Below are 15,618 nucleotides of genomic sequence, written 5' to 3' on the forward strand. Positions count from 1 at the left end.
ATTACTTTTAAAAATTGTTAATCGATATTTTTTAATTAATAATATTTTTAAAAGTTTAGTAAGTTAAAAAATCCAATAATATCATACAATTCATGTAGTCAACCTCATTTAGTGGGATAAAATTTATTTATTTTTTTTGCCATTGAGTTTAGAAATATTTTTTTGGCCAAATTAAGGTTAGGAATTATAAAAACTAAGTTGTTCCTTAATGGAGATAGTTGATGAAAAATTAGTATTATTTGCACCCTAACTTTACTCCTTTCGAGTTAGTTATATATTATCCTTTTTCATTCCCAAAAAAATAATAATAATAAGAAGTTGTTCCTAAAAAAAAAAACTACAAGTGCTGAATTGTTTAATTATTTTATGAAACAAAGTATTCATCTAAAATTTTTTATAATAATATATAAATTAAAAGATATACAACGGGCTTAACAATTTTTTACAACAATATATACATGGATTGAAATGCTATAAAACAAAGGGAATGCATTTAGAGAAAGAATCTAATATGATGATATGAATTCAATGATGTGCCACCACCATGTGAACTAGAAGCTGGAAATATGATCAGTGCCAATATCTGATGGGAAACCATTGGTTTCAAGTTGGTATGCAACAGATTCAGCCAACTTGACTGCATCTGAAACCCCAAGTCTTGTTCCTTGTTGGCCAACAACAGTGGCTGCAACATTGGCTGCTATTTTCCCTATTCTTTTCACATCTGATATCCCTCTCAGAACTCCATACATGATGCCAGAAGCATATGCATCTCCTGCACCACAAGTGTCTACTGGAATGCAGGGAGAAGGAGGGATATATACAGTTTCTCCTTTCATGCCTATGTATGAGCCTCTATGGCCATCTGTGACTGATACTAAGGGAACAAAGAAACTCAGGCACCTCGTAGCTGAAGCAATGCTCTCGTTCGCATCGAGATTGCAGAGCGCTCTGGCTTCATCGCTGTTTGCAAAGATGATGTCGGCGTAGTTCTCGATGATTTCCCTGACAAATGAATGATATGTACAAATGTTAGTACGGCCTCACATTTGTCATTGACCAAACTGCTTAGTCTGCAAAGTTAAGACCTGGGACCCATCCACAAAGACTTGGATATATCATGTCAAATTATCAATTCGACTCACATGCTTGAACTACTAAGTGAAGACTTATGAGGATTTTGTTATAATCTTTAATAACACACACACATGTATAGAAAAGGTTCGAAACTTAGACTTCATGGGGGCAAAAAATTGAGGGAAAATTACAATCATGTCCCAAATAAAGAAATTAATTATTTTTACAGCTTATTTACAAGTAAGCTTCAATATTTACATGCCAAACTTCAGTATTTACAAGTCATTGGGACCTATAGGTAATTAATTTTTTTTATACAAGACTTGAATATAAATCTCTCAAACATTAACACCTTTGATCCTCCTAGAGGAACGACAAAGAAATCGTCAACTTTCCATTCAACAAAAACATGGCTAGCAATAATCAGATCAGACCTCAAATAAAACGGTCAAAGGTTAAAATTGCTGGCAGAATTATCCATTCCATTTGAATATGCTCTTACAAGAAAAGAATAAACTTGCACAAAAGACATGCATGAGAGCTTTAATTGGTGGGATTCAACTAACAAGTCATATTTATCATCAAGTACATCTTTACTACTGCCTCACATTTGTAAAAGGAAAACATTGTCCAGAACACTATTGCTCACTCTTCACAAGTCAGAAACAAATGCCACAACTTTACAGGGTTAATGCTGTTGAACCTTAATCATACCTTTTCCACATCACAACATGGTAAGATTCTGAACATGCACAGAGAGTATAGAAAACAAATTTATGATTTTTATAGTGTCATGTTGGACTGTGTTTAGCTAAGACACCATATAGAATGCCCCTATTGTGACTTACCACATCAAAGCTGAGTTAACGGAACACTACATATAATTTGATATGACAATGAATGAACCATTTTATGAAAGTCAAGTAACAAGCTTACCAGAAATCATCAAAGTGTCTCTCAATACAAGAGATGTCTGAAGCTGTTATTGCAACCAAAGCACCACTCCTGTGAGCTTCCTCACAAGCTTTTGTTATTGTTCTAATAGTATCAGGAAGTTCAAATAGGTACCCTTCAACTACAAGTATGTTGGTCTTGGGAATTACGTTAGCCAAGGTTGTGTCATAATTAACGGTTGAAGATGTGCCCTGACATAAAGGAAGAAATATTTGATTCTTCATTGACATTTTTGTACAAGCATAAGGGGGGAAAAGTGAGAATAGAATAAGCATAAAGGTAAAGGCAACTACGAAGGTGCCAACGATTCCCTTCAAGTAATTTAAATCACTGTAGATATTAGATAATATATCATAACCATATATATATATATATATGTATATCACAAATTATAAATATTTTTCCAAGTACCATGAGAACTCACTTCTCTCATTAGGCTCATATGGTCTGTCAATATATAATCTTAACCAATCTTAACCACTTGTTTATTAAATGAACTGACCTTGAGAATGTCAGGGTTTAACTCATTTACAACCCTACCTTTAAGGATTTGGAAAGTTAAGTTGAAAATCCTTAATTATCCTTTTCTTCCTTATTTGGTAAGAGACCATTCGACAATAATTTGGAAATGAAATTGGGAGATCAAATTATACCATGGTTTCTTACCAAATTTACAATATAAATATTCTGTCTTACTCCTACTTAGACGGAGCCATTATTCAAAATGATGGCGAAATCAGTGGAGATATTTCACATAGGATTCAAGCTGGGTGGTTTAATTGAAGAAAAGCTAAAGGAGTTATTTGCGACCGTAAGGTGCCTAATAAACTTAAAGGAAAGTTTTATCGCACTGCTATCAGACCGGCAATGTTATATAGTAGTGAATGTTGGGCTTTAAGGGTCTGTTTGATTCGAGGAGAGGGAAGGGGAGGGGAGGGGAGGTGAGGGGAGAGGCGGGAAGGGAGGGGAGGGGAGCTCCCCCCCAATTTGGAGGGGAGGCTTTGGAGGGGAGGGGAGGGAGGGAAATTTTAAAAATTTCCCTCCCCTCCCCCCAACCAAACGGGGCCTAACAGGATAGCAAGAGCATAAAGTTGGAGTAGCAGAGATGAGAATGTTACGATGAATGTACGGACATGCACGTAAAGATAAAATTCGAAATGAGCACGTATGCAAAAAAGTGAGGGCAGCACCTATTGAGGAAAAAATGGTAGAAAATCGGTTGAGATGGTTTGGGCATGTACAAAGAAGACTAAAGGAGGCACCAATAAGAAGAGTGAAACATATAACTTTGAGTCCGATTAAGAGGGGTAGAGGAAGGCCTAAGAGTATACTCTTGGAAGTTGTTGAACGCGATCTCTTAATTAATAATATTCCTAAAAGCTTGATAAATGATAGAGCACAATGGCGTCTTGCAATCCATGTAGTCGACCCCACCTAGTGGGATAAAGGCTTGTTGTTGTTGTTGTTGTATCCTTTTCTTCCTTATTAAATAATCCGAGACAAGGAAAAGGTTTCAACGAAGCCTTCTCTTCCCTTCTCATTTCCCTCATTATCCCTCATCCATATTTATAAGGATTTCAAAATCAAGCGGTACTTCAATTTAATTTGGCAGCCCGCACCAATCAATATGAAAGGACATGATTGTTTCATAAAATTATTTTCCAAAAGCATATCTTTGGTTGCATAATTTTTTTTTTTTGGTGCCAATGCATTGTAAATAATTCTAAGATTGATCCTTCTAAAAGAAATAATAATGCGTCATAAAGTATATAGTGCAACTAGTTTGTAGCAAATTGACTTTTCTGTGTTATTCATAGTCAAGCAAAAAAGTAAATATTTATTATGCCAATAAACTTCACAACAGCAGAACTCATCAAAATCTATAATTTTCAGTTATGAAAATATGTATACTATTCAACCACAACATGCAGAGGGGGAAATCTGCTTTTGACAAAAATAAGTCCACAACTCAAGAGCAACAAGGGTTTTTTTTTTAAAAAAAGTAAATGCTAAATTTATCATCATCAATATATTTGCATAGAAATATCTAATCAAATAACTAAATTAGATCTTCTGTATTCATGCAATCAGGTATTCAGAGGGGATGACCAAAAAAAAAAATATATGGCTGTATATGAAGCTCAGATCTCATAATTCAAACAACACTGCAGCTGCAACAAGGAAGCGATGCATTTAAATACATGTCATCAGTAGCACATCAAACCTGATATGCAAGCATTGTACGCTGAGCATCTGGAGTTGTGAGAACTATAACTGTTCCAGTTGTCCCACCTGTGATAGGTGCAGAAAGAAACTGCACATTTGCTCGACGTAACTTTTCCCTACAAAATTATTGAAATAAATGTAAAAGCAAATTAAATTGATGAAGCTGCTTTTATAAAAATAAAGTGTAAATAATTCAAACTCAAAATGACTCACTAAAAAGTAGAAGTGAAGACAGTTCTAGAAGAAAGGAACTTGGAAGAAATATATCACGTCATATATAATAGTGTTAAAAAATTTCCGACATGTAGTAGCAGTAACAACTGAAGATATATATTTGCAAGGTGTTAACTGTAAAAGAATTTCGTACATGTTCTATTATGATAATAAACCACTCCAAAAAGAGAGGCTGCAAAAACACATGTTTACAAATTTTCATAGACCAAACAAGAAAAGACTGATGGGAAAGGATGTGAATGTATAAACGCATTGAGTTCTTTCTTATCAAGTTGCTTTCCGCTATGACTTAAGTTGATGAATACCATTCTTGAAGACATTAAAAGAACATGCTTCACATCAAGTGTTATTTTAGTAGCATTTAAATATTTGTTTTATTATCATTTAGATTTTTTTAAAAAAATAGTTTTATTTTATTCTAGAAGACATTTTTTTATTATCATATATTTATGTTATGATATTATAGTTATATTTAATTTTATCTGTCTATTACGTTCTTGGGCTTTTAAAATTATTTTTTTTCTGACCTTGTTTTTCAGTCGAGATAAGGGAGTTTTAGTTTAAAATCTGTGTCAGCCATTTTCCTTGGCATTTTGGATGTTGCAACCTAGCGTTCCAACCCCTGTTCGCACTCAAAAGTCAAAACATTCAGCTTTCAGTGACCAAGAATCAGGGTATCTACAATCTCTGATTCTGATGAGGTAAACACAGTGATACACAATAGAAGGTCTAAATAAATCACTCTGAGCAGTTTCCCAGTGTGTAATATCAATAGGATCAATGTCAATATAATATACAGAAAATATACTACACAAACCATTAGTATAGAGCAACAAAATGGATAAGGAAGCAAATCATCAGACACCAAAATTTAAGCAAATGAAAGTTTCAGACATGTAGAAGAAAACAAAATTAATTTGACTATCTAAAATGATACTAAAGCAAGGTCACTTGTATTCTGAGTAACTATGCTGCACATAAGATAGAAAATTCATGCATTTAATAACAGCATGCAAAATGGAAGTGTGAAAGGAAGTTCCAAGTTGAACTTGAACCCTGAACAAGTTCAAACAACTAATGAGAAAAAAGTTCAGTAAATAAGAAGGCTCACCGGTAGAAGCCACCCAATGGATCATTCCCTACACTGCCAGCCATTGCCACATTTATGATAGGACCTCCAATGGGGCGACTGCCGAGCCTTGCCAAGGCAACTAAGCTATTAGAAAGAGAACCACCTGCAGCTGCTTTGTAGCTGCAACCATCCATAGCCTGCAAAATTCTACCCCGTTCTTCATGGTTTACTACCTTCCGTGTTCCCTTCTCTAACCCCAATTTCTTCAGGAACTCATCATCAACTGTCCCAGAAAAGTCAACCTAAACGAATCACCAAAACCAACAAATTTTAGATTCAAATTCTCTCACATGATGAATACATGCCCCTAAAGCAACGCATCAAGAGCAACTCATTTGATGAAAAAGAACATTTTTTTTTTAATTTAATAGCTGGAGAAAAAAGTCTCCTGCCAATGTTTAATTTTTCTGGTCAACTTTATCTTTCTACACAGTTCATACATAGTGATTCTCTTTCACGGGGAAGGTAACTGTGTTTGTACAAGTAAAGAAAACAATGCCAAAAAGCAAGCATACATCTAACAATTATTCTATGTATATCCTAATAAAAGCTAGATGCTTCACAGGTCCGTCGTAATTTTTAAGCAAGCACCAACTAAAAGGAATGGCTGCATTACTCCCCTGCAATATGCTCAAATTCAGAACTAAGTAAAAAGGTATAATCGATATCACTGGTAGGCAGAGTAGGGGGGAATAGAGGAATGAAACGAAAAAAAATTTCGTCAACATAATGACATTTTCACAATAACATTCGTAAAAGTTCTCTCCATCTGATGACATATATAGCTCAAAACAAAAGAGAATGCTGAATACAAAGATTATCAGCGCTAAACCCAAAACATTCTCCTTAAGTCTCCATTCACATATCCTTCAGCAGGGAAATATAAAATTATAAATAAAACTTGAAGCAAACATATGGAAATTACCATGGCTTGACCAAGACCCAAAACATCCCATCTTTCAGGCAAAAGAAAGGACCCAAAAGCCCTCTCTTCTTCATCCTCACCACTGGCCCTCTCTTCATCTTCATCATCATCATCGTCCTCCCTTTCACTCCCATTATCACATTCACTACCTCCAAACGTGGAAGAATAACACCTGAAAACCCCACCTCGTTTAATCTTCATGGAAGCTTTAGAAGCAAGATTTGATTTTTCACTGACTCTGTAATGGCAAATAACGAAGCTGGTACTATGGCCATGTGGGAATTGAGGAGGATAATAATATAGAAAAGAAGGGTATAACGAGAAAGGTGGGATTGGAGAGTGGAGAAAGCTGGAAATGTGATGGGGCGAAGAAGTAGGAATCGAGAGGGACATGATATTGCTAGAAGGTTCTCTATCCTAATTTCCTAAACCCCACAAATTTACTCGCCGTCTCTCCGAAGCTCTCCGTCTCCGTAGGCAAGCTTGTGGGCAATGAAAATGGAACATTCAACGACGGGGCATATCGATATCCATGAAAAGAAAGAAGAGACGATAAGGAGGTTGACTGTGAGATTACCTTTTTACCCTCGGACCGGCCAATACCGGAAAATTCTTGACCATGGAATCTAGCGAGTAACGGCTGTCTTCTTTGATTGCCTTTTTCCCCGATTGGCTGATTTTGATTCAATTAAATTAATGGCAAAAAAAAAAACAACTAAATTAAATTAAATTTTTAGAAAAAACGAAAAGTAATTTTTTTTAGATTTTGATTAAAAATAGAAAAGAGAATTAATCTGCAGGTTTATATAGTTTTTCTCAATTTTAAATTAAATATTTATAGTTTATTTTATTTTAATTAAGTTTTTATAGTTTAATCTATTAAAGATGTCAATCTTTAAATGTTTAAATTGATAATAAATTATTAAATTTTTCAAATCAAAATACTTTCAGAGTTTATGTAAAATTTAATATGAAAATTTTATCCAAAGCTGAAACAACAAAATTCGATTTAATACAATACTGAAATTTTTATTAATTTTTTATAAATATTATATATGTGAAAAAATATTTAAAAGGTAACTTAATTATATAAATTTTTAAGATATAAAAATTATGTAACTTTTTTTTATGTAGCTACCCATAATAAAACTAAGATTTGTGATTACTATAAAAAACAATATAGTTCAAGACGTGAGAAAAATAAATAAACAAATATCAAGAAAAAATGAGAAGAAAAAGCCATAACATATTTTTAGGAAACTTATTAGAACCAAATTAAAAAGATCAAGTTTGCAATAAAAATTTAGATAAATATTTATATGTATAAAGATTAAAAATATGTACTTACGTGATAATTAAAGATTTAAACAAAATAAATTAGCAAATACCAAAGGGGGGAAAATAAAAAAGGGCTATTAGCATGAGTCACACCAACCCCAAGCTATCACCATTTTTTATAAAAGGCAAGGTGGAAAATGGAGGGAGGTTGCGAACTTGCGTTGCGTGTTTTAGGACTGAGTTGTATAAGATGAAAACTACAGCTTTTGGCCCCTAAGCTTTAAAAATGTCAGACAGTGCTTTTTTTTTTTTTTTTTGGTGTGCTGAATTTAGGTGTGTTTTTATTTTTCAATTGGTCCGATTTTGACTATGTTTACCAATTGTTTACTGTTTATATTCATCTTTGACTAATTTCCTTAGGCTATGTTTGATAGATTAGAATTGGAAATATGAAAATAGAATAAGACCTAAAATCCATTTAAAAATGTGTTCAGTGTGACATAATCATGATTTTTTCAAAATCTGATGCCTATATATTTGGTGGAATCGAATTCCATGCTTTGACTTATGGAATCAAATTCCATACAATCTTCCCATCATCTATATCTCTTTTATTTTTCCATCTTACCCTTGCCTCCTTCCGAACACAATGGACCACCAAAAGACCAATGTAATGGGTCTTCAAAGGTGTTCCATAGTTGATTCTATCTTCTCTAAGTTTGTCTTCCTCCCAGTACTAGGTCCACAAGACTCAATCACTGGCAATAACCCACCTTCTAGATCTTCATTGACTTGAGGAGCCTTCATGCCATGCACCATCATGTCCTATGTGTGGTTGCTTGAGGTGGTTGAGCTCACCATCACTACCTACCCATCGCTAACAATGACTCTCTCTCTATGGCATTCTTGGTAAAGGAGTGAATCTAGTAATGGATGGTGTAAGGGCCATGTTGTTGAGTGATTGTCTCTTGTTTTGAGCATGAATCTGACAACGTATAGGGTGGACAAGGAAGATAAAACAAGTGGGTCTTAAGGGAGGGTGAATGTGTGATGCGTGGACATAAGGTTTCAACAATGTAGAGGGAGATTTTGGTCTTTTAATATATGAATATGCATATTAAATAATAAATAATGCAATGATTTCATTTACATACCAAACACACTTATATAATTTGATTTCAATTTTGATTTTAATTTTAATTTTATTAAAATTTCTTTCATCATGCCAAACAAGACCTTAATGTTTGGTATAGGAGGTTATGATGGACCAAGACTCAATTTTTGATTTCATTGATTAAATCCTTCAATTTAGTCCATTTTTTAAAATTAAAATTTTTGGACCTAATTAGAAGTAGCACTCTAAAATTTTTTTTAACACAAATTCAAATATAAAATTACATGCTTAAGTAATCATAATCTCTTCTATTAAATAAATTCTCTTTTGATTGATTGAATCCTTCAGTCCAATCACTTTTTGAAAATTAAAATTTTTGGACCTAATTAGAAGTAGCTCCCTAAAAAAATTTCTTTTAACACAAATTCAAATATAAAATTAGAAGTATCAATGATGATAAATGAGAGCAAGATGAGATCTTGGTTTTGAAGATGCTGGTAAAGAGAGTGAAAAAGGTTCAAGCCCTATTTTTCTAATCCCTACTGAATTTGGCGAGATTGGATGTCCAATTTAGCCCTATGTCTTCTCTTCTTGGTGCCAGTGCCACCACAACCTGCCAATTTGTTGTTGTGGCCAATTTTGCCGAACCTACCAAGTCAATGGTCCCTTGCTCTAACGCCAATTTCAAGCAGACAAATGCTCCCAACAAGATTGAAAGTTAGCAAAGAGCCATAAAGAAAAAAGAGATGCTAATCTTGTTATGCATTTTGTAAACTTACCTTTTAAGTAAGATAATGAAAATTATTTCAAAAGTAAAATTGTTTGAGTCCAACACATCAAGTCCTTGAATTCAACTGGTCTTCCACAAAACTGGAGACTTTATATTTCAATGGAGAATAATGGTACAATCAGATTCTCAAACTAGCAAACACTCTCTAACTCAGTTTTATCTTCAAGCTACTCTTAATTTTGATGGTTATGTTTCTGGGATTTTTTAGCAATTTTTCCAAAAGTAAAACTAGTTTCCTTCAAAGACCAACTCATGCAAAAAATTTAGTTATCACCTCCAATTTCAAATTTGGCATCCATTTTTTTTTAACCACCCTTCTGGTTTTTTTAAATCCAAATCTTCTCTCTTTTTCTCTAAAAAACTCCACCTAAACAAAGGGGTCTTACTGAGGCATATTGAAACTTTCAATCTCTCAATTTTTTCTATTGATTTAGTTATTCAAGTTTATTTGTCTATTAACTTAGCCCTTTACATTTTATAAAATTATCATGTTAATCTTTTAAGTTTTAAAAAATAAATTAACTCTCAACTTATTAATTTAATGTGTAAAGTATATTGATGACATGAAATGTTTATATGTTATATGAGAACAAATTAATTCTGAAATTAATTTAATTTTTATCAATTTGGCTTTTTACATTGTGCTTTGTTCTTTTGTTTTTTTTTTAATTTTGGAGTCTATTTTTTCTTACCTAAAAAATTGTACTTATTTTTATTAATTTACATAACAACTACAATATTTCATTATACATATCAGCACATTTTAACAATTTTACCTTCTTTTTTTAGAACCAAATTGATAATTAAAATAAATTTAAGGAACCAAATCAATAAAAATTAAATGTGAAAAACCAAATCAATAACTAAAATAATTTTGAAAGACAATATATTTCATTATCTTTTTATTACAAAGAACATTAATTAACAACATAGCAAATTAAGATTCAAACCCCTGTTAGGAGAGATGATCATATTTAATACTCAACTATACTTTGAATAAAATTGTTTCGAAAAACATTTGAGCAATAAAAAAATGCATCAATTCACAAAAGCAAGAGAAAAGATGACAAATTGTTGCATGTAATTAATTTCAATAGTTAGAAAAAATAATATTAATTTCTCAAACAATAAGAATAATAATCAAATTAAACTTATGAAATGAGATTGAGACTTGAATTAACCTTAAGAAAATGTGTTGGATAGGCTGGCAGTCAAAAGAGAGGTGAATTGGGTGACACTTAATTTTTCTGAAAAAATTAGAAGTGAGGAAAATAGATGCAAGGAATAAAGAGATTTGACATAAATGATTTATCTTGATTCGGCCCAACTCTTGGCTTACATCAAGTCCTTAAGATCACATTTGACATTTTCAACTAAACTCGTAAGTTTAAAAAACAAACCTTACTATAGCCAACAAGTTGTTACACAACGCTTGAAAAAAAAAACCTTTTCAATTTTTTAGCCAAAGTAAAGAACTTTTAAAGAAGAGCTCTCTTAAAAGAGTAGACTGATTACAATTGAAAGCTTAGAAACTTATGAGAGGCTTTTCACAAACTTTATCAAGAATGATAAATGAATACTAAACTTTTGTACACAATTGAAAGCTTTTTAAAATGCTTAAGAGATGAATAATTCACTGAAATATCAAAATACTTGTTCTAGGCTTAAATTATATCACACATATAGTTTTAACAATTGACAGACTATTGGAACGGTGTTTATAACCGTTGGTGACATTTCTTGCATGCAACCAGATGATTTACGCCTGAAATGGAGCTAGCCAAGTTCTAATCAAGTATCTGTGACAATTCAAGCATGAACATCAGGGTGTCTCATGCATGTTTTGGAGGATAAGAATATGCAAATCATTCTGTGTAACAAAACAAAACGTGTGACTCTAGGACTCTCACGCGTGAAATGACTGACAAAATATCAAAGCCATTCTATATGATGAATCATGCATGGGACCAACCCTTTATCACACGTGGAATGTTTGGTTCCAAAACCAAAACTATAATGTTCGCCCTGATATTTCAGGACAACACTCACACATCATTGTGATAACTCGGATTAAATAAAATCCTCAGAAGAAGTTACCACAACTCAATAGTTTAAAGATAATTAGTTAAAATATTGGGATCCCAAGAAAACCATTTTTAAAATATAGTTTGAGTTCAAACCATAGTTAAAAATTGATTAAAAGCAAATACGGAAGCATAGGAAACAAATTACATCAAAATTTGGCTTAAATGCTATTTTTCAGTAAATACTGGTCCGTTCGCCACGGCGGATGGCACAGAGGAACAAGTCTCTCGATAGCCCAATGCGTACCGCAGTGCGCACCTGCTGTCATGGCATCTCTCTGAAATTTCAAAGCACGCCATTTCGCCATCCGACATCTGATTTGAGCAATTCAAGTGTCCACACAAAACTCTTTGAGCCCTCTAGCTAATGGCACCAGTCTCACACTCAAATAATCATTCATTTAAAAGATGAACATTCGAACCCAAAATGATTCATTTTCACAACGAAACACATATTATGGTGTCCAACTCACAATACACAATGCCATTAGCCCCGGAGATAACTTGACTACCTCAAATGGACTATACATCACATAACAATCCATTCACATCACATAATTAAGCAATCATACTCAAAATGACCACCAAAGCCCCATTGGACAAAAACATAATGGGTGAACAAAATTCAACACATCAATCAATTAGTTATTTTGACACTCAAAACACTTAATATATGTGTGTGTGTGTGTGTGTGTGTATCACTTGTAAGCAATTTGGCCAAGCACACAATTAATTCCTATCATCATTCTTGGACCAAGATATATATACTTATTATAATTTTATACAAGTGATATCTAAATAATGTCATGTTCCTAAGTTGGCAATAATTATCAACAATATTCGTTACAACACATAAAAAGAGAAAAGGAAAGAGCTATACAATGATGCTCTTCACTTTTCAAATGCCCCCTTCCTTCCCCTTGCCCCTACCGGAGCCTTTACCTATAAAATATAACCACGGGGTGAGATAAACATCTCAATAACCAATATAGCTCATTAAATGTTCATCACCACAAATAATCATAAAAAAGTATCAAAACCATAGTATTATCAAGCATACCAAAAATTATGAGATATGTGTATCTCTTCTCACCAAAACACATGGTTTTATACTAACATGATCATCTAACCATCGAACCTTTAATGCTCCCTGACATGAAACTATAAGCTCTTCTGGTTCAACTACTTGTTGACCAGAGCACACTTTTGGAGGTAGAAATACCCGGCCAAAGGTAATCTAACCTGCCTACGGACTATAGTTTTTCTCTTTTCACACACTTGTGATAGAGGCGTCATTGACTCTTAACCGCACCCTCAATGGTAGTAGGGAGTTGCCAGACTGCCTGGATGTCCCATGGTAACAGTCCCATGTAATGCTGCACTGGATGTCCCATGGTGTCAACCCGACCATATGGATTTTCACTCATATATCTCTACACACGTATATTCCCACATATCTCAGGTGAACTCTCATTTCCTATGATCATGCTTTTTCACAATTTCTACTACTTTTCATCACATTTTCACATTACACTTATATACATAGTATATATATTTCAATTAGAAACAATAACCATTTACAAAACACTTTTCATGCTAAAATCATTTACAATATCAAATTATGCACAAAAACTCTTCAAAACCACAACCTTATCATTTGCAACTATTTTTACATAGTTATAATATTTAATAACTACAATAAATTAGATGGTTACCTCAACCCTTTTGTCACACAAAAAGGATTACCGTGACTCAACGTTAGCTGCACACGTTCTATACACATGATATAGCCCGAGAAATGCTTAATCCACACCAATGAGTGATAATCGTTAATTATCACTTCGGATAACTCCGAAATCATTAGGTTCTAAGTGCTTAAAATACTCAAATTCCTTTTCTAACAATACCAACCATTCCCACACACTCTAACCATCCTATTAAACATTCCTACACACTAAATTTGCTAATCAATGTCCCACAATGTCTCAAAATCCTTAAATTATATTTAGGGTTCGTCCAAACCCTTACCAAAAATTCTCAATCATCACAAAACTCATAAACTTTAGGTTATAAGTTTGATTTAACTCTCCAAGATCTTAAATAACTCAATGGGTTCGGTTTAAACCTAAGGGAACCAAAATCAAAGCCCCAATTACCCCAAATGTTCAGATTTTCGCATAAAGGAGGGAAAAAAGGGAATGTATAACTTACCCAATGGTGAATTAAGCTTCAAATGCCCTCAAAGTAGCCTAGAGATCGTGCTCTAGCAGATTAAAAGCTCTCTTTCATCGCTCTCTCATTTTTCCTTCTTCTTTCTTTTGTTTTCGGTCTATTTCTACAATATGATAAGTGCTGATTTTGCCCGTGCGCCGTGGCGCATGACACAAAAAGCCCCATAAAATTTTAAACTTCCTTTCGTGCCATAGCCTGCTTGAATCTCGACCTAGCCTTCTTCTAAGGTTGTCCAAGGATCCAAAAATCATATTAATCTCCATAAACCTCGCTAAATAACAATTTATCTAAATTAACTAAATTACCCTTGAAAACACTGATAATTACTAATGAGGGAACTTATGATGTTACAAAAACTATTTTGGAAGATGGATCACGAGTGGAACACTTTAACACACACACACACACGTGAAATGGCTAGTTGCAAAACTCAACTATTCTAGAAGACAAATCATGAGTGAAGCTAATGCACTTTCAAGCAAGAATTGCATGATTGATAGACTTAGAATGAAGAGTGAAAAATCACACAAATGTACGATACGAATATGCTTGAAACGACTTAAGACTCATTTAGACAAAATGTATTCAAAAGACTTAATGAAAATTACCGCATGGATACCTTCTCATTCAGGTGTGGAATGACACTCCATAATATGTAAAGGAACATAAGGTGACAATTCAAGCGTGCGTACCCAAGGGTGGCTTGTGTAAATTGGAGCACATAAGTTTTGTTAAGGCATCACACAAACACGAGGGAAAAATCATGCATGGATCACTCCTGATTCAAGCGTGAAACGTCAGTCAGTATGTCTAAGATGACAAATCATGCATGGGACCATATTGAATCACGTGTGAATCATCAGACAGTGAAAAGCTCAATTTCTATGATCCAACTTAAGCTAAAATGACATAACTCACAAACTTAAAATACTAAGACAAGTCTTAAAATGCATAAATGAGACTTGTAAGCCTAAGAATAAAGCATTCATTTCAGGGATGATAACATGTGATTAAGCTCTCAGTTTTCACATTAAATCTAAAATAATTAAATAACTTATCCTATAAAGCTTCATCTTTTCTTGATTTTTCATGCTCTTAAGGTATTGTTTTCATCCATGATTCTTTATATATCTGCATATATAGCAATACCTCTTCTTTTGGTTTTGTAATTATTAAAACACATGATTCAACAATATGGCAATTCAACTTCTCTTTTGTTTTTTTGGTTGGCAAAAAAAAAAAACTCTCTTTTTCTTACCTGCATTAAAAGGGAGAAAAATTAAAATTGACATGCTATTAGGGGTTTTTTTTTGTTTGGGTTAATGGTTATTTTTTATCTTGAATTGTACACTAAAAGTCACAAATAATCATAAACTCAATTTTGAGTTAGTTCTATCCCTTAACTTTAAAAATTCACTCTGTCATCACCCTGACTTTAAAAACACTTAATGTCTACTAGTTATCAGTAAGTCCCACTATTTTCAAATATTTTTTTAGAGTTAAGAGTTATTTTGGCTCCTCAATTTTTATTTGAAGGTCAATGAACATCTTAAATTTAAATATTTTATAATA

The 15,618-nt window shown here is 33.3% G+C and overlaps 1 protein-coding gene across 1 annotated transcript; it reads right to left on the bottom strand.

Annotated features, from left to right (window-relative positions):
* Positions 1 to 379: 379 nt before the first annotated feature.
* On the bottom strand, positions 380 to 7,070 carry LOC129314217 (uncharacterized). Its single transcript, XM_054957577.1, has 5 exons — positions 6,549 to 7,070; positions 5,603 to 5,865; positions 4,256 to 4,373; positions 2,014 to 2,222; positions 380 to 1,005 (listed from the first exon to the last, which is right to left on the bottom strand). The coding sequence occupies exons 1-5, from the start codon at positions 6,939 to 6,941 to the stop codon at positions 552 to 554; spliced, it is 1,437 nt and encodes a 478-aa protein (XP_054813552.1). The 5' UTR covers positions 6,942 to 7,070; the 3' UTR covers positions 380 to 551.
* Positions 7,071 to 15,618: the final 8,548 nt, after the last annotated feature.

The sequence above is a fragment of the Prosopis cineraria genome, unplaced genomic scaffold, assembly GCF_029017545.1.
Source record: "Prosopis cineraria cultivar Desert tree isolate PC_DT_omini unplaced genomic scaffold, ASM2901754v1 PC6, whole genome shotgun sequence".
NCBI lineage: Eukaryota > Viridiplantae > Streptophyta > Magnoliopsida > Fabales > Fabaceae > Prosopis > Prosopis cineraria.